Raw genomic sequence first — 20,574 nt, 5'->3', positions numbered from 1 at the left:
GGGCATACACGACCTAAAAATGACTCCATTCTATGGCTATGTCGGCAGCGTGTGGGCCACAAGGAAGACCGGAAGTGGATTGGTATGTGTAGACACAAGGCTGAGCTGGCTCCCATCATCAATTTTCACCATTTAAAAAGCCTTTCTTAGAGGAAGTCCAGAAAACCCCACGTTAATCCCTTGGACGCCTTGTTTTGTTCCTGGGGTGAATCGGACAGAAGGAAAAGCTCTCCAGCCATCTGAGCAAACAAGAAATGCCTCCCTCAGGTACAGACAACTGAGAAGTTGACCGAGCAACTGTTTGTTTTCTTGGAGCCAAAAAAAAAACGGGACTGGTGGAGATTACTTGTAGCTCAAGTTGTTACCTAAGAAGCAGATAGGCTAGGAATCATTGCTCAGACTCCAAATGATGCACTGTCGAGACAGAGGATTCTCCCACAATACAACACGGCCAGTGTTCTAACCCTCTCTCTCCAAACTATGACAGGGAACTTCCTCACTGCATCTTATCTCTTCACAGGAGAAACAGAACACCAACCCCATCATCCCCATGACAGCCTCAGTGTCCCCCGGCCACCTCCTCCCACAGCCTCCTGCTCTGGACCTGCTATATAAAAAATCCACACCAGTTAAAAACAAAAACCCTACACCCTTCCAAATTAAATCTACTATGTTAGAAGCCCATGCTGGCCACACTCTCCCTGCTCCTTGTCTGTGGACATAAAAACCAAGCAGGAAGATGGTAAACACAACAGCGATAGCAGGGAAAGCAAACCTAGCTGCTTCACTTACAAAGGGAAGAACATGGCGGCCTGGCCACCCTCCCTCCTAATGGGAGCTGGCATAAGACTCAACAATGGTACCCTCTCACTCACAAAGGCAAACACTGATTAAACTGTATGAGCACCACATAGAGTTAAGACTCCATAGTCCCCCTGCTTCAGAATCTGCAATACATTAAGAGGGCCCAAACTCCAAATAGAAATTACTCATGAACTAGTTTCTCTGTTACAGGGCAAATGGGTCTTCTCTGAAATGCTTGGGCCAGAGGGACTTCAGAGTAGAGCATTTCTTGGCTAGCAGGACATGCGCGCACCTGCTTTTCCGGCCGAACTTCGGTAATCCTGAAACCCCGAAATCCTAAATTCTCCAAAACCCGACTGGCAATACACACAGTGGGAGAATTAAGAAGTTTTGGGAGACTAGATTTGCAGATTAGGGATGTTCAACCAGAGAGGCCCATTACCACACCCAGTTGGCTGCCGTCCATGAACGCGTCCTTAAGCTATGCTTGCTCCCAAGTTGCCGTTAGGTAGCTCTCTATCTGCCTGCCCCTATCTACACTTCCTGTGCACAGTCCCAGGAAGAGACCATCTTCACACAGCACTGTAAGACATTAACCTGACCGTAACACCTCTACATCCTCCAAGCTCCTAACGGACTCCACGCCAAAGATCAGACAGCCACCCAAATATTAGCCCTCTCTGCCAGTCACCTTTCCCAGGACTCTTGCCAGAACCGAGGGGGAAAATCGATAACTGTCCTCCCTCCACTGTAGGTCAACGGGCTTCTGAAGGTCTGCAGGCAGGCGCAGAGCAAAGACAGACTATTACCGGAGCACTGCTGGGTCCCTACCACGTCAGGGCCCACCAGCCACCATCTGCTCTGAGAGCCGTCACAGAGTTAACTTCTTCAGGGCAAGCACTCATTTGCCAGCCGGTGCCTTTGCAGGAGCTGACCACCGCTGACCAGCCTTTGGCCCTGGAAGCCCTGTGGTAAGGCAGGAATGTGGAGCCTCTCTGGAGCAAAAGAGATCGCATTAAAGGGTTTTGGACCCCCCCCCCAGGGAGTTTTGAAATCCCCACCCTGAGGAAGGCACTAAGTGTCACCTCTCCCATGATGAGGAACAGCCTGGGTGTGTGTCTCCACAGCCTGGAGACAGGTCAAGGAGCACAGGGTTGCCTAGGAAGAGTGATAAGCAGTCATTCGGTGCCGTGACTTAAGAGGGTCCCTTCCCTCTAAACTCTTTCTCTGGCGGGCGCTACAAAGAAAGCAAGTTATTGCCCGTGGTGGTTTGAAACAGAAATGGCTCCCCCGTCAGCTCAGGTTTTGGAATGCTTGATTCCCAGCTGGTGGCACCATTTTGAGGGTTGTAAGGCCTTTAAGGGGGTGAGGCCTGGCTGCCCAAAGTTAAGTCTCTAAAGGCGAGCCTTTGAAAGATAGACCTGCCCGTGCCTGCTTTGATTTCTCATCCGCTCCACCTCATGCTCACACTGCAAAACCAACCCCAACCCACCTTCCCGCCACAGGGATGGACAGAGACACCTCTGAACCTGGGAGGCAAAAATAACCCTTTCTTCCCCGTAAGTGCTATAAGGTACATGATCACAGCAACACAAGATGAACGAGAATACCCACACAGCACAGTTAAGGACTCCACACACAGAGAGGCACTAGGTCTTCCCGCAGGCCACGGGGTTTGAATGCTTAGCCCATCTGACTCCCCAAAGGCCCGATTTGGCAAAGGAGACTCTCACAGCCTAACGGTTGCAGCCAGGGTTTAGAAAGGTAGAAACGGCTTCAGGGTGCCACAGATCAACAGGCACATGTTTCCTGCCAGCAGCTACTCTGGGGCTATAATTCGGTGGGGGTGGGGGTGGGGTACAAAAAGACTCTCCCCGTGACCTGCATCCATCCTTAACCCTCTGCCTGTTGACAGCAGAATGGGCTTTCTGCCGCTGCCGCCACCCTCCAGCTAGGCTTCCTAAGTCCAGAGCTGGCAGAGAGGGGCAGCTCCATCATAAAGCGGATATCAAGCTACAGCAAGACACGGGGACAGTGTCAGCTGGCAGCCAGATTGTAAATATAGACAAATCTAGGTGAGGGCTGGAGGCCATGAAAGCACTGTAGGGCCCCTCGGGGTCTCAGTGCTAGCTTACACTCAAAATTGAAAGGGAAATGGGCATTTGGTGGCTTGAAACCTCCAGATCTTGGTTCGGAGTCACTTAGACAATCTAACCAAGAGCTGCCCGTCCCCGTCACCCCCCCCAACCCCCCACATCAAGGTCTGAGAAGCCACCGTCAGGTGGAAACCAAGTCTCACACAAGGTCTTTCTCGGCAGAAACCAAGGAGATCCTACTAGTAGCAGTTTGTATCATGATCTCAATGGTTAAATGATTCACTATTAAACATACTATCCCCATTTCTTTATTTTCATTTTTGAGACAGGATCTCGCATAGCCCAGGCTGGCCTCAAACTCACTCTATAGCCAAAGATGACCACGGACTTCTAATCCTCTCCCTAATTACTATCATTGCAGGCATGCCATATCACACATGCAGTACTGGGGACCAGACTTCGTCATGGATGCTAAGCAAGCTCACTACCAACGAAGCCACACCCGAGCCCCAGCCCCAGACATCACATAGCATCAGTGACTTGAACACTCATAACGATCCACAAGTGGGTCCCGAACTGGACAGCCAGGCTCCTTCAACCCCTTCCTCGCTGCTCTGAGATCACACCGGAGCCTCTGTCATCCCAGCCTCCAAGTAGTAAACTGATGCTTCCTGCGACTTCTCTCTCTCCCACGGGACACTGCCAGAGGATCCGGGTCGGCCACAGAGCAGGGCTTAACATTCTGTGCCTGTAAAAAGCAAGACCTCACTTCTCTTGAATGCATTGCTGAGGTGCTCACTACATGCTGCCAGACTGTGTCCCATCATGTCTAGAGCCGTGCTGTGGAGGATTTGTGTCAAGGGCTGGCCGACGGTGTCATTCTGGCCTGGCCCAGTGACAAGTCAGGACTGGTGGTAAAAGGCTGGGCCACCTCCACCCAGCCAGAAGTGAAGGACAGCATATGACAGCCCCAACCATGCATACCTGGGGCGGGAGATGCCGGAGAATTAAACTAACGAGGGATCAGATACATTCTTACCCCCTATCTCCCCACCTCGCTCCCCATCAAACACCAGGAGAAAAAGGGTCACCAGTAAATATCCAATAGTGTCTGGGACCATAGATCTATAAGGGCAAGCAAGAAAAAAAAAAGCTCATAATTCAAAGCAAAAGGGCTACATGAGTGAGAAAGGGCTCCAGCCCCTCCCCCACCTCTTCATATGTGTGTGTGTGTGTGTGTGTGTGTGTGTGTGTGTGTGTGTGTGTATGCTTGCACGTGTGTGGGCCCAAGCGTGTATGTACCTGTGGAGGCCTGAGGTTCACATCAGGACTTTCCTTGCTCCCACTGCTCCTTTATTCTTTTGTCGAAGGGCTTTTCAAACTCAGAGCTCCCCCACCCCCACAGCTAACCTCACTAGCTAGCTTACTCGGGTGCGGGGTGCCGGGTGGGGGCTGAGGGGGAGGGGAGGGGTCCTGTCTCCACTCCTCAAGGCTGGAATTGCCACACTCATCCATAGAACCCAAACTCTCGTCCTCAAATCCATTTGCTTGACAAGCGCTTTTACCTATTGAGCGATTCCTCCCCGTCCCCCACCAACCCCCAGCCTGAGATGCCTGCTCTAGCGCCTTCTCCAAGTCCTTGTACAATCATTGACACCCCCTCCCCTTGCTGGGTCCAGATTTCCTCAGATGTGAGATGGGGTGAGGAGTAAGGAGGCGCTATGATCCCCTGTAAGCCCAGCAACCAAACCAGTCTACAGGTGCTCTGGAGGACATCATTACCCAAAGGTGCAAAGTCGGCAGGAAACAGAACTTCACCCACTGGTCCCCAGGTGGCACTCAGTTTACCTAGGTAAGACTTGTGGGGGCCCCAAAGATGGCTCAGTTAGTAAGATACCTGCCTTCCAGGTATGAGAACCTGGGTTTGATCCCCAAAACCCATGTAAAGAAGCCAAGCATGATGGTGTGTGCTTGCAATCCCAGTGCTGGGAAGGCACAGTGGTGCTGGTCAGCCAGCCTGACTAATTGGTGAACCCAAGGTCACAGTGACAGAGGAAGAGGAGAAGGAGGAGAGGGAGATGAGGAGGAGGAGGAGGGGAAGAAGGAGAAGAAGGGGGAGGAAGAGGGGGAGGAAGAGAGATAGAGGAGGAGGGAGGGGGGAGAAGGGGGGAGGGAGGAGGAGAAGGAATGAATGACTCCTAGGACCAGCACAGAAATTGTCCTCCAGCATCCACCCCACCCTAGACAGACAGACAGACAGACAGACAGACACACACACACACACCTGGTTGAGACTAACAAAAGTTATTAAAGAGTAATGGGACATTTGTTACAGCAGCTTTAGGGCACTAATACAGCCATCACATAAGCAAGATACACATCTTCTTCCCAATTTTACAGGTTATAAAGTGGGTTGAGACGAGCTCGGTAGCTCTCCTGGTGCCCAGATGTTCCTGCCACTGGGCTGGCTACTCTTGTCACTACACCAAGCTGTATTCTTTCCTAACATACCAGGACCTCAGCTCTTGGTCAGAACCAACAGATGGTGAAAAGAGTTCATGGCTTCAAGGTGCCACTTGGTGGTGGCAGGCATCTGTCAGATCAAGGACCTCAGCCCCTCACTGAGGAACCACGGTGAAGACTCACCACCTCCCGAAGCCATCTACTTGGCAGGCTGTTTTACGATCGCCACAATCACTGAGACATGGGGCTCCGTGCTAATTTTCCTTTGCTGTAAATGACTGAAAAGTAATGGTGTCAATTTTAATGAGGATCAAGCGAGGCTCCTAAATGGACCTCGTAAATGAAGAGTGATCCCCTCACACGCAACAATGACCCGCTGTTTTATTCCAGAACACAAGAGTGTCACTGAATTTACACGGCTTTTACAAGGACGTGCAGAGGCAGAGCCTTTCAGTTTGGATGCTTTCTCCCAACACCTGAACCACAGGCAGAGCTAGCACAGTGACAACCCAGCAGGAGCCAAGCCTCCTGTCCACTGGCAACAGTTTCTAGTTTTCTGTGAAACAGAGAGGCAACCGAGACCCTGTTACCACACAGCAAAGTACTGCATCTGGGCTCCAGGGCCACCAGGAGTTTGTTGCCTAAGCCTGAATCTTTTCTGTTTCCACTTGCCAAGATGTTCAGAATGACTGCCAACCCTGTAAGTCTCTACGAGGCTCTTCAGCTGAGTCCATTTCATTTTATTAGTACCTCTCCAAAGCAACTGCTGGGGTTTTCAGAAAAGAAAAAAAAAAGAGAGAGAGTATTTCACACCTCCATCTTTACTGAAAATGTCTTATATTCTACTGACTTTTGGCTTCTATTTATAAAGAAGGTTCAAGTCTTAGGGGGGAAAAAAAATCACTGGAGTTGTGCTTTAATGGATATTCCCAAGCAGCATTGTGTCATTATTGGCCCGGGTTGAGCTGGGCGATCTCCCAAACTTGTGACATAATCAGGCCTCTCTCTGCGTTACTCCATCCACTCCGCGCTCCCTCCACATCACACCACTGAATCATATGCTCTTTTCAGCAAGACTGATTGCCCGGGGATTAACATTAGACAGCCCAGTTCCATTATTCAGCAGCCCCATTCAAATCCCGGCCCTAAACTCTAAGAGAGATTTCAGAGCTTTCACAGGGATGAGCTGCCAGAGAGCTCAAAGGGGTGTGTGGGGGGTGTGGGGGGTGGGTGGGAGGGGGGGGAACTTTTGAATGTTTAACACAACAACTCAAGCTAAAACCTGCTGTAAGCAAGACCCTGGGGCAACGGCGGCCCTGCCTTGACTCCTCAATTCTTGGACCGGCCCCAATCATGAATAATTTGTAGACCTGTGCTAGGCTACAACCCCAAAGGGCTGCTACGGAACAACCCTTTTCTCCCCCTCATAATAAATTACTTAATTTTAAATTTAAGTATTCAGAACTTTTAGCCCCAAATCTAACGTGCTTTTCTTAATGCCAACAGTTCGTGTCGGATTTTGCCCATGTAGCAGAAGTAAATCCCAAGTCATGTGCTCTTTGATGAAAGGATTTAGAGCCATTTGTGACAAAAGAAATCCTCTCACACGTCACTCCTCTGTGTGTGTGTGTGTGTTTACTAAAATATCTGAGTTTAGCATAGCACAAATGTCTCTATGAAAAACAGGAACAGAGCCAGGCCTGGTGATACAGGTCTCAAGATGAGTTACTGCTCAGGATGGTGAGGCAGATGAAAAGATGGACGGCCAGGGCAACAGAGCAAGTTCAAGGCCAGCCTGGGCAACTTAACAAGATCTTGTCTCAATGTATAATATACATTTTTTTTTTTTTTACAAAAAATGTCTGGAAGACAGCTCAATGATAGAGCTCATGCCTAATTCCAGTCCTCAGTATTTGGGGATGGGGAAGTGGGGGACACAAGCCAGGTGTGGGGGTAGGCACCTATAATCTCCATACTAAGGAGTGAGAGATAGGAGGATCAGAAGTGCCCAAGGTCATCTTTAACTGCACAGCAAGTTCAAGGCTTGCCTGGGCTACAAGAGACTGTATCTCAAAAAAATATAAAAGTAAATAAAAAGTAAAAGAAGACCCCGACACTCTTTTGTGATTAGCTATAGGATAAATATTACATAACAACCTATCAAATCTCACAATTAGGCTTCTGAATAACTCCCTTACTCTCAGCATAGAAATACCCGTAAGGGCTGTTCACAGGAAATGACATAGGAGGGTCTGTGTTTACAGAGCGCAGTGGGTGGACACGTTTGTGCAGTCACCAAAGGCCATGAGAAGTCAAAATGGATCCCTATGAGCTCTGAGTGGAATCCTCCCTTGGTCAGCAACCAGCACAGGAAAGAGTAACCCCAGGAAACGACGGAGGACAGGGAAGAAGCCAAAGTGTCGCCATGCCTGACAAGTCAGAGCACAGGACGCTCCTATAGGAAGAGATCTCAGGCCACCATCCCCGCAGCACAGAAGAGCCCGAGCTGCAGACTCATGTCCGTAACTGCGGCAAACCCTGACCAGGAACTGGACAGGACCCCCGAGTCACCAGGAAGGCAAAGCTCTGCACACACTAAGATTACTCAGAGAAATCTTCCAGAATACCACCTGATAAAAGATAATGCTTAGGAACTAAGAATAGTCCCCTTCCCCCAAGCCCATAAAACCTGGCTACCCAGGAAACAGAACAAACACATCATATGACAGACGCGACCTTCTCAGAGGACATCTTACAAATACAAAATGGAGACAAGCCGCTTCTCCTTAAGTGTGAGGAGAAAACAGCCTCACTGTCATGGTTTTAAATGCGTCAAGCCAGAATAGACTGGAGGTGTGCTGCTGCCAAAAAAGGCAAACTCACCAACAACATCAAGGTGGTACGTGTGGTTGATAGAGCCGTACTCATTCTCCACGAGGCAGGTGTAATTGCCTTTGTCCGACGGGACCACACTCTCCATAATAAGGCTCCAGTGCTGGTTTCGTACCTGAAAGAGTCCAAGAAAAGGGGGTTATTTGTGACAGGGTAAGCGCCAAATACACGCAGGGGCAGACTGTGGTCAGCACACACGTGGCCTGGGTTCAACACCCAGGAAGTTGGTAGAAGCATACGATTAGAGCAATTGCAAACTGCCTTACAACTAATATTCAGAATGGTGGTGGATGAAAAGAAAGGCTTCCCAAGACTAGCCTAACCGGCTGGTATCGACATAGTCTACATACACACAAGGATATCCAGGAGTAAGCGAAGGTGTGTCCCCGTCTTGAATTTGAGGTTCCATTAGGAGAACCAACATGGCCAATGTTGGTATGACACAATGTCATACCTCACTGGCAGATAAACTACTAAGGTCTCCCTCCCACTGGGAGCCTGTGGTCCCCAGAGCACCACGGAACCATCTAGAACCAACACTGGTGACCACTGGCCGTATGCCATGCCTTCTGCCTTAGCTTATTTAATTACCCCCAAAAGCCCTTGGGTCAGATCTATTCTTGTTCCTGGAGCCTCTGGCTTCTTTCTCTGGCCCTCTAGATATATGGAAGTCTCAAGAAGTTTCAAATGAGACCATGGGTCTGCCCAAGCTGGGGGATAAATGGCACATGTTCCGGATATTCCCAGAATTTCAGACATGGGAGCCAGGGCTATTGTAACTCCACCACCTCCCACCCCCCCCACCCCACCCCCCCACACACACAGCCTGTCAGCACACAGGGGCTTCTAACAGTCTCACATTGTAAGAATCTAAATTAGAGAGCAGGGAAAGCCACCTCGATGTATCATGCCCTTCTAAGAACAGAGGGCAGGGGAGTTGTCCCATGATGCACCTGCGAACAGGGGCCTTGACTGTAACTGCAAAGTGGGGGCTCAACGGTAAGATCACTGGTCCCCACTAGGGTGCCACATGGTGTTCTTGGAGTGAGAGCTGGATCCCTCTTAACAGCACAAGCAAGCAGAGGGTTAGAAATGAGGCAGACGGTCACTTTGCTTAGATGCCCCTGACCCCAACCCTTGCACAACCGTGGAGTTGCCTCAGAGTCCAGCACAGGAAGGTGGTAAAGGAAAAGCTGGCTCATGGGTAAAATAGGTGGGGAGAGGGAATGCATCTGAGGACTTCAGACTGATAACAGGGAAGGCCTGTGCTCTACTCAAAGGACTCACATTGGTCTCCCAGGAGGACCTGCAAGACAGCCTGAGAGGAAGCCAGGTGGCCCCTTAACAGCTCCCTGCCTGCCCCATTCAGTCCGACTGTCCTGATGGGGGAAACCCATGCCAAATTCCACAGTTTCAGGGGGGAACCTATCAAATCCGTTCCCAAGGTGCTACCTGGAGCTGTCACAAGAAAGGAGAGGCAGTGAGTGACCAGCTCTTTTGCAGAACCCCGGGGCAGATGGGGACACGAGGAGACCCTCTGCACCCCAAGGCTCTCAGAGATATCAGGACTGGTTCTCTCTTTGCCAGTCACGGGGAGGATGGTTTAGAGAGGCAGCCACAGGCCCCAGAGCCACCACGCTTCTTCGTAATCCAGCTCTGAGCCCTGCTGTAAATATTCAGTTCTTTGAGCCCCCGTTCAAATGTCACGCCTGTAAAAGCCTTTAATCATGGCAGCGCCTCACTCTGGACCCCATCCAAACTGTCAATGTCTTTCTTGTGCCTGGATTTAGACTCGAGCACATGGCATTTTCCAAATGGACTTGTCCATGAAGTGCTAAGGGAGGGGACGCTGGCTGCCCAAGACATCAGAGTGTGGCTTGGGGCAGCACGGCCTGGAGGTTGCCTTTTTGGATTTACCCCCCCCTCCCGCCCCAAAATACACATACACACACTCACTCGGGGAGGACATGGTCAGCTAAGTGTTTCCTTGGGTCTATAGCATGCTAAAGAAAGAGCTCTTCTTAGAGACACACCACAAACATCACTAAGTTAATGTGAATAAAATGCTTTTGCAAAAAAAAAGCACATATACCACAGTGGGTATTTCCACCCTTCTAGAACCTTTTACTCAGTCAATACCAACCCCAACATGCAGCGTTGTTCACATTTTCTCTGACACCACTGCTTCCAATTGAATTCCTTGACACACCACCAGACCCCAAAATTTAAAGCTGTGGCACTTTCCAAATGAATACTCTAAGAAACTGCCAACCGTGAGACTTGGATACTTCTGTGGAGGAGAGCCTACTGTTCATTAGCAGATGCTTAACAGCAGGCCAAACAACTACAACAGCAACTCTGTAAAAAAAAAAAAAAATGGCAACCACCACAGGCTCTGGGTTTGGAAAGTCACTACATCAGTGTTTGCACACCAAGCTCATGACATGCACCTCGACCTTCAGTGTGCCCCCTAAGTGTCTCAGATCTGCAGGGCCACAATTATTTTGTCATCTGAGTCAAATGCGTATACATTGTGTTTGCTTTCGGAGAACAGGAGAGAAAAATAGCTTCTCCCCCCCACACACACACACACAAAAATCTGAGAAGCCGCTCAACCTCATTAGCAATCAGGGGGATGTAAATTAAAACAATAATGAGACGCTGGTTCGCCAGCTGATTAACAAAAATCAGGAAGATGAGCGTCAGTTCAGAACACGGTGAGTGAATACGAAGGAATACAGATACAACTGGACAAAAGTAGCATAAAGCCAGGGGAACTGGTCTGAGGAGTAAGCTGGTGGCACCCATTGAAACTAATGACACCTTTGTCAAGCCTCCTTAGTGCTACTTTTGGTTATCTCGTCCATAGAAAATAACTGGTCTAGCCAACCACCGAGGTCAAGCTTCGGTGAGAGACCCTGTGTCACAAAACAAGATAAAGCACGATTGAGGAAGACACTTGATGTCAACCTCCAGCCTCCAAACACGTGTGTGCACACATGAACACACAGGCACATGAACTAAAAGACAAAGGCTCCCCCCCCCCCATCTGCGGGGTCCTTAGATCTTACTCGGGGTGTGTGCGTGTATATACCTCATCTGGATCTCTCTATCCGACCGGGAACAAAAGGCCGGGCACAGGAGGGATCCTGCACCACGCAGCATTCCCGTAACTCCTATGTTCATCCCTGCCCACAGCCAAATCTGTGTGGAATTCATCGTTATTTTCCAGCTGCCAAGTAACAGAGTTGGCGAGCAGAGCTCCAAAACTATGTACACCAAGGTCTTTCTTGAAATAACATTTCAGTCCTGAAAACAAAGCAGACTGAAGCTAAGCCTTTGAGCTCTTTAACTTGAAGCACAAAGAACAGATTCCACAAACGTTCCCCCACCCCACCCATGCAGACTGGAAGGTGGCCCAGACAGGTTTTTGGGTTGTTTTTTTTTGTTTTGTTTTGTTTTGTTTTTGTTTGTTTTCAGACTCTTGTTGTCCCAAACCTCTGTGAAAGCCTCGGCTATGCTCAGGTAACAACTTGGAATGAAGACTTCATTTAGGCAGAGTCAAAAACTTTTCACAGAAAGTCAAAGGTCAGAGGCCCAAACTGTCATCTGGATGCTTGGCTTCCTCGTTGCAAAACAACCAAATAGTCAAAGATTTCCAAATACCTAGGTGTTCACTAACAAGTAGAATAAACATCTGGAAGCTGGACTCTTAGCCAGCTCAAAGGAGGTGTCCGTGTGACAACAGATGGTCCTGTGACTTCCCAGAAAACAGCAGTGCAGGGAAGCCTACAGGTAGCCTGGGCTTCAGAAGGTGATCTACCTAAAGACATCCTCCGTTGTTGTTAAGATGTACGGACTCTCACTGTTCTAGCCCATGCATCTTTTCCAGAAGGCTTCTAGGGTGCCAATCCACACCTTCTGAATGCACTTGTATACAAAGGCTCATACTTGTATGGAGGAGCCGGTACTTGGAGCTGTTTGTCATCAGCCAGATGTGAAGGCCAACACTTGTTAATGCTTAAACCCACATCAATAGAGAGAAGTTTGCTTTGCAGGGGGCTGTGCAGAGAACTGCACCTTCAGCCCCTCTACCACAGTGCTTCTCAACCTCTCTTGGGGGGAGGGGGAGGGTCAAACAACCCTTTGACAGGGGCGTCCCCTAAGACCATTTGCATCTCAGATATTTACAGTGAGTCACGGCAGTAGCAAAATCACAGTTATGAAGTAGCAATGAAAATAATTTTATGGTTGGGGGGGTCACTACAATATGAGGGACTGTATTAAAGGGTCGCAGCATTAGGGAGGTTCAGAACCACTGATTTACAACCACAGGTAGAAACTGCATCTTCTCAGCCTGTTGCCTGAAGGTGCTATCAAAGTGAGCAGCAACAGGGCATCTAACACCTTTTGAACTCAGCTCTTTAACAGCACTGACCTTCAAAAACCTAAACAAAGAACTGCCATGCGATCCAGCAAGTCCACTAACCGTATACCCCAAAGAACTGAAAGCAAGGACTTTGACAGGTGGACATAAATTATAACAGAAGGTAGAGGTTTACCCATTGGATAAACAATTATCCACTAATCAATCATAAAAATAATTTAAGTTTTGGTTCACCCTATAACATAAATGATCTCTGCGTGCCGAGAACTGAACCTGGATGCTCTGCCTGAGCAGCACACGGTTTGGTCCCATTTCTTAACTCTCTGACTTCAAGTGGCTTTGTGTTTCCCATTCTCCCTTCAACAACCCCAAGCACAAGTCACTCCAAAGCATGCTGGGGTATGGTGGCCAAGGGCCGCAAAGCCATAAACAAGTAAGAAGAGCTTGCAGGACTGGCCTGGCCATCAAAGCCTGTGTGGCCTCCAGAATGACAGATTAATGAAGAAACAAGAAAAAGTCACACAAATGACCAATGTTCCTTTACGGAAACTTCCAGGTCTCCTGGCTTGCTGGAAAAAACATACTGTGGAAAACTTGACACCTTGCTTCATTAAGAGGCAAACAGGAATCAGAGGGGTTGGCAGGCCCTATCTGTGGGATTTGAGTTAGGTAGGTCTCTTCAATTGGGCATCTCTTTGTCTGGTGACACGGCTCAGTGGGTAAAAGGCAATTGTCCCCAAGATTGATAGCTTGAGGGGTTGGGGATTTAGCTCAGTGGTAGAACGCAAGCTCATGGCCCTAGGTTCAGTCCTCAGCTCTGACAAAAAAAAAAAAAAAAAAAAAAAAATTGATAGCTTTAGTGTGATTCCTAGGACCCACCTGGTGGTGGAAGGGGAAACCAAGTCCCACCCACAGGTTGTCCTCTGGCTTCCTCATGATACGACACACAGCCCCCCCCCCCTCACTCCTCCCTGCCCCCTTCTCATAAAAGAGCTTTTGTTTGTTTTTTAAGTAGGTCTTTCATTTCCAGAGCAGAGAGATGCAAAGCAACACAGCACCTCAGGTCAAAGGTTTGTAGGTGCCTTTCTTTAGCAGTTCACATAGCAAGGAAGAAAATAGCAAAAGGAGAACCCAACACAGGGACTAAGAGACCCAACACTGCGCCATGAAGGCCCAGGTGAAGCCTAAAAGTAGAGAGGTTTCAGGCAGCAGGCAGCCACACCAGGAAGGGGGACCCAGCCCCCGGAGAGGCTGTTAGTTGAGGGACCTCCCATGCTTCACAGCCTAGGAGCCCTGGGCCGGCTTAATGCATCTCCAGCAAGGAGCATGCTCTCGGGAGCCATGTTTGCCAAGCTGAAAGCTGTGACTTTTCCAAATTCCCAGAAGCCCCCGGAGCTCCAAGGAATTTCTAAATTTCCAGTGTCACCAAAATGAATGTCCCACCGGTGTCGACTTTATTGCCCTGCTGTGGAAATCTCTATTGCACAATCATTTGCATTGGACAGGTCACCTCAGGGGCCACCAGGTCACATGCATGCACCTTCTGTACGCCCCAGAGAGGGATCAGAGGAGCAATGAGGCCAGGGCCATACATTCCTGATGCCAGCTTTCCCTTCATCTTTTTCACCCTCTTCCCTTTATTCATTTATTTTGTGTGTGTGTGTGTGTGTGTGTGTGTGTGTGTGTGTGTGTGTGTGTGTGTGTGTGAGGGCAGGGTGGCAGGCTTGCATAGGTATGTGTTTGTGTGTACATGTGTGTGGAGGCCAGACGTCAAAATTTGGGGTATCTCCCTCTCAACCTTATTTTTGAGACAGATTCTCTCATCAAACCTGGTGTTCATTGCCTTGGCAACACTAGCTGGGGTCACAGACACACACTGGCATGTCTGGCTTCTTCTACCTCCGAGGGCACCAGGCACACATGTGTGTGCAAACATACATGCAGGCGATACTCATACACATAAAACAATCACACATACATCTTTTTTAAAAAAAAACAGTCTAGGCATGTGTCCTCCTAAGCTACAACCACTCTTCGGGGTCCTCCTGAGTGCTCTTAATTAGCATAAGGTTGTCATGGGTAATTAAAGCTACCTGCACCTGCTAAAAAATCAAGGGCATTCCCTCATTAAGCCCCTGTGTCTAACAGCTCCGTAATCGTAATCACTCACTCACATTTGCAAAACGTTCCCTGCCCATAATAACGATGTACAACCCATTTATTTTAAGACCAGGAGCCTCTGGAGACTCACAGGCTCGCTTTGTACCTGCACGGAAGTTGTCTTCCTGAGCAGAATGGTTAACCACCAGGGTTCTGACGGCCGTTCTCACAGTAAAACTGCCCTTAAATTAACCATTGAAATTGCATCAATTCTGTGAGCTCCCCGCAAGCCAGAGTGGTAAGCTGATCCAGGTGCCAGAGTTCAGGTGATGTGACCCTCCTTTCCTAAGTGGCAACAGCTAATGAAATCCTTGTCTGTTTGTTAGTTTTAGTTACCTATTTTAGGGTCAGCCTTCCAATGTCATTGTCTAAGGGCTGAAATAAGAAGAAAAGGACAAAGACCGTCGCGGCTCCTGCTTCTAACAGCACACAGAGGTCGCAGCTGATGACTGAAGAGGTCCCATGTCTGACGTCCAGCAGACCTGCCCCTTTTTGGTCTTTTACTCAACTTCCCCAACCCAGAGAAAGACTTACAGGCTTTCTCCATCCTCCTCTGGGTTTGGGCCTAGACACGTTCATCTTTTAAGGTCAAAACCAAATGTCAAGAATTATTACAGAAACGAGTAAACCTTTCCAAGATAAAAGCCTGTTCAGGCAGCCCCAGGTACCTGACAGGTGGGAGGAAGCTCAGCGGGGTACCACAGCGCCAGGTTAAAGACAGGGGGAGACCATTCTTCCACACGCCTCTTCACGTGGCTCTTAAGAACTGGGCGTTGGTGCCTTCCATTTACCCACGCTGGGGATTTCTAAGATGGGTTCTTAGTGATCCCCGCACTCTTGGGAAGAGCAAAAGTGCTGGGACCCTGCCTCCACAATGAGGTTACAGAAGGCTGGGACATATTAGCTCTTCCACTCAGCCCCTTTTGCCTGCTTACCGTGAACCTGACAGCTGCTCTGCCTTTGCCCATGCAGCAAGGAGCAAGAAAGAAAATCCTAAAGACAAATGAACAGTTCCTTGCCCGGAGAATCTTTTGAGGGAGAACTCAGCCTTAACCAAAACCTTGGCACAGTTCTGGAAGAGGCCGAGAGAAAAGACCCCACTAGGCTGTGCTCGGGTTTGCAGTAAAACTGTGAGGTATCGACTGTAAGGCCACAACCTGAAGCAGCGTGTTACATGACAAGAGATAACTAACACACCCTCACCACTTTCATAACAAGGGTCCCGTCAGTCCTCCGCACATGCAGAGTTCTTACAATTCCATCGTACTAAATAATTTGAAAAGTTCATCTCTTTCTTTAAAAACAAAACAAACAAACAAACAAACAACTTTCCAACTAGCCCCCAATCCTTTCTCTTCTCTTTTTTTGTTTGTTTGGGGTTTGATGGTTGTTGTTGCTGTATTATATAGGTCTGGCTATCCTAAAGCTCACTATATAGACCAGGCTACCTTTGAACTCAAAGGGATCTGCCTGCCTCTGCCTCCTGAGTGCCCAGATGTGCAACCACACCTGGTTTCACTGGCTCTTCTTTATACATATTTTCCCTCTGTGCTGATCCCACAGTTCCTTGCCTTGGGACTTCATCCTTTAGCTATAACTGCCAGCTCTCAAGTTGGCCTCCCTGTCAAAGCAGAGTCCCTCTGACTCAAGGCCATATCCAGCCCTGTTCGCTTTAGCTTCCCCAGTGCCTAGAGAGTATCCTATATAAGGATACCTAATCGATGATGCTGAATAGATGGACAAAACCATACAGAATATCCCCAGGGATGTTCAATCAGTGATGCTGACTAGATGTGTAAAACCATACTTAGCATCCCAAGGAGCCATCCCAGGGATGTCACAGAGATGTTGTCACTCCACTCCCCAGACTAAATTTGAGGCCATTCTCTGATGGGCTCTTGAGCGTTTTTTTGAGGATGAAGGATGGGGGTAGGACACTTCTTCCATCATTTTCCAGTGTCTCCCCTTGTTAACAAATACCAGTTCATACTCCGTCCTCTAAGCCAAGCCGTTCACTCTTAATGCAATCCCATCCTCACAGGGCGCTGAGCCACCTCAAGTTTTACAGACCATAAAGCATATAGAAAACAGACCCTCAACTTTCAACCCCCCTGGCTATTAAACTCTCCTCATCTATAAACAGAACGCAAATGGGGGCTAACCTGAAAATTACAGGGGCGTCCAGGGTGATCCTTTAAAACATATCAAACGGTGATGTGATCAATTACAATAATTACGTCTTTTTAAAAACACATATTCCATCTGGTCCTGCCAACTCCGGAGGACTTTTAAAAAATAAAATAAACATTTCGGGAATACGGGGCTTTTGAAGTTCAGGCCTACCTTGTAGCCTCCAATGCGGTGCTCCTGTTTAAATTCCTTTCCATTTTTTAGCCACCTCATTGTGGGGGTTGGGTTCCCCCCAGCTGGACAGCGGAACTTCACAGTGTTGGCCGCAGGGACGGCGTGCAGACGTTTCTCCATCTTTTCTGTGTTGGTCCAGTATGGCGCTCCTGTGTCGGAAGACAGCGAGAGACACATATAGATGAAGGGACAGCCTCATCAACTCAAGAAACGAAGGGCCGCCTCGCTGCATGGGGACGGATCTGGTTTTCTTTTGACTCTCTGAATAATATTTATGTTCGGAAAATATTTTCAGAAGTCTGGTCCAGCTGGCCTAGCTGAAGGTCCCCAGAGGGCCCACTTATTGGGTTATGACTATTAACAGGGAGAAAAAAAGTTTTCGAAGCACCTTTCTCTCTTGTTCCTGTCTGGTGCCAAAAAATAATTCCATGTCAAATCATGCTTTAAAAGCTACTTTATATTCACAGAAACAGCCCATGTAATAACAAGCGCTCAGTCCTCCAAAAAATATATCATTTTAGATCACCACGCCTATTAAATGGTCATGTATGCACAGTGTAAAAATAAACTGCCCTCGGGGACCACAACGACATACCCATCAGAACTAACTCTCTGTGTGGGCATGGGTGGATGGGTGTTCGTGTGTGTACGTGAGCATGCCCATGTGTGTGAGGCCAGAGGTCAACCTCAGGCGCTGTTCTTCAAGTATCACACACACAAAAAAAACAAAAACAAAAAACAAAAAAAAACCCACCTTATTTTTTGAGGCAGGGTGTCTCACTGGCCTAGAAGTTAGCAGGTAAGCGAGGCCACCCCCCCCCCAACTGAGCTCCCAGGAATCCCTATGCCTCCATTTGCCCAGCATTACAATTACAATCATATGCCATCATGTCAGGGTTTTTCTAATATGGGTTCTGGGGCTCGAACTCAGGTCTTTATACTTACAGAGCAAGTACTTTACCCCCTGAGCTAACACTCTAGTCAGCCCTGCACAGACTTGTAGTTGGCATTCGATTGTATATATAAGTCATCATCTTAGCATGATAAAATGATCCAGGGAGCCATCATTAATTGCTTAGAACCTTATACAATAAACCAAAATACGGCATTGCTAAGTATATCTTCATTTTTTTTTTTTTTAACTAGAAGAGAGCTTTTTTTTTCTTTACCAGTAGTGGTATACAGTCCTATACTTCCTGTCTAAGCTTAATAGGAGGCAACGAATCAAATGCTAAGTAAAGTCACACCCCCTACATGGCCCTCACGGTCACAGGGACAAGTGATTTTCTTTAAGCTCAGAAAACGAGGTAGATCTTTCTATGACCAAGTAACAAGTAAAGTGCACCTTATAAGCAGGCGCTGGATCATCCATCCAGAATGCTGCTATAAATTCCTCACGTCTGTAATAGCTCGAGGCTGTTGGTGACCCAAGGTTTGCTTGCCAATTGCTGTTCTAAGAGCTTGTACATGCTTAGCACGTGACTCCTCACAACTCAACAAGAAGGGGCTGTTATTATCCCTGTTGCAGGCCAAGGAAACTGAGGTAAAACATTACCTGCCAATAGCCACAGCACCAAAAGACAAGCAACTGACATTTAACCAAGATCAGTCTGATGCCGGAATCCCGGTCTTCAGCCGGTTCTCCGTCGTAATACCAATCAAGAAGCCATGGCTTCCATCCCACCTTCTAAACACTGAAAGCTAGAAGCCCAAGACAGTCAGGCAGAGTGACCACTTCAGCCTTCAGTGTCGTCCAGAGTTTCCACTGCAATACTGGGCAACAATTATACCTTCCACATGATGAGGCACAGTAGGAGCAGCTCTCACACTCCTCCACAAACCAGAGGCAAAATGGTCGCAGCCAGGGACCATATTTGGCAGTCTCCCTTTTAGCATATTCTAGGTGGGGTGGGTGGGGGTAGGGGAGTTCACGCTGAACAGCCAGCTTTCCTGGTACAATCACTTTCTGGAATAACTGCCCCTGCCCCCTGGCTGCCTCGCCCTTGCTCTTGACACCTGCTACAAGATCAGAGATGAGATTTCTTATCAAGGGCACAACGTATCTCCTTCGTGCTAATGCATTCCCAAGTGTCAAGGTGGTGGGATTTAGGTGGCAACCTCATGACTCCAACCAATACTGTGCAAAAACACAGCTGCTCACCCATTTGGAGCAGAGGGAAAGCGAGGAAGGGAGGGGAGGGGAGGGGAGGGGAGGGGAGGGGAGGGGAGGGGAGGGGAGGGGAGGGGAGGGGAGGGGAAGCCAAGAGAAAAGAAAAGTGGCTTCACCATTTCCCATCCATCCAGTCACATCTGTGACATGCATCTTGAGGACCTTGTAGCTCGAGTATTGAATGCTTGTAAACACATCAATTCTTTTGAGGGTTCACCAGGGGACCACCAGGACTCCCACTTATCACAAGACCCCAAGGACCTGGCATACCCTGAACCAATTTCAATCATCTTTCATTTTAAAAGCTTCTACTTGGAAAAATCCATCCAAAGCCACTGAAAGCAGCCATTGAGATCCCAAAATAAATAACGAGCTTTGTCCCTACACAAAGACTTCAACAAATCTGACCTAAATGACAAGCATACCTCATGCTGTCAGGTGTCCGGACTCAGGGCATTTGTTTAAGTAAACACAATGGCCTATTCACATGAATTAGCTAAATATTAATGCAGCCACCCTTTCAGATAGCTTCAATTACTGCTGGCTGAGCTCTGGAATGTCCCTTTTAACATAGAAAGAAATCAACAAATAGGTGCTTACCAACTGTCAGGCATGATTTTCACGTTTTCTGAGATCAAAAAGTAGCGACTGGCCCCAGGAACTAGGAATGGTCTTTTCCACCCTAAGCCATCATTGAGGCTGCACCTCGCGGCACCCCCAGGACTGTCCCTCCCCGCCACCCAAAGCCACACGCAATGCACTGCCCTGACTTGTGTCTGCAGCACACGGGCAACCAATGCCTTTGTCCTGGGCAACCAAACAATGACCTAAGGAATAGGATAAAAGAACACTGCTGGGATTTCTAGCAGGTAGTGGCTTCCCTGGAGTGAAACTGTATGTAGAAACTCCGCTCACACAGGACAGACACTGGCCACACACCACACTGTGGGCACCACTGCTTCTCACCTCAGTCACAGAGACCCACAGTGGTGGGGGGCGGGTGGGGGCGTGGGGGGGAGGGGCGCGGGGCGCACTGTGAAACCCAATCACCACAGGGCTGCAGCTGGGACCGAATTTCACAGCAATCCTCCAGGAGCTGAAAGGTCACTGGGCTAAGTTGTTCGAGATACCTGTGCTCGGATACAGTGCCACTCTGCAGAGCGCTACATCAGGACAGCAGCCTTTGCGTCGGAGCCTCCCACTCAGATGGCAAGTGTGCATTTTTTTTTAAACTAAAG

General features: G+C 48.6%; 1 protein-coding gene across 13 annotated transcripts in view; it reads right to left on the bottom strand.

Moving 5' to 3' along the window:
• Positions 1-20,574, bottom strand: part of FGFR2 (fibroblast growth factor receptor 2) — a 105,533-nt gene that overhangs the window by 49,745 nt on the left and 35,214 nt on the right. For all 13 annotated transcript variants that reach the window (XM_084772683.1, XM_084772672.1, XM_084772680.1 and 10 more), the window contains 2 exons: positions 17,146-17,315; positions 8,247-8,370 (listed from right to left, as the gene is read on the bottom strand). In XM_084772683.1, the coding sequence (XP_084628809.1) occupies positions 8,247-8,370; positions 17,146-17,315 (294 nt within the window). The remainder of the gene's footprint in view (positions 1-8,246; positions 8,371-17,145; positions 17,316-20,574) is intronic.

Source organism: Acomys minous (assembly GCF_964271855.1).
Source record: "Acomys minous genome assembly, chromosome: 2".
Taxonomy (NCBI): Eukaryota; Metazoa; Chordata; class Mammalia; order Rodentia; family Muridae; genus Acomys; species Acomys minous.
The sequence above is the reverse complement of the archived record's forward strand: the minus strand, read 5'-3'. Positions and strand labels throughout refer to the sequence as shown.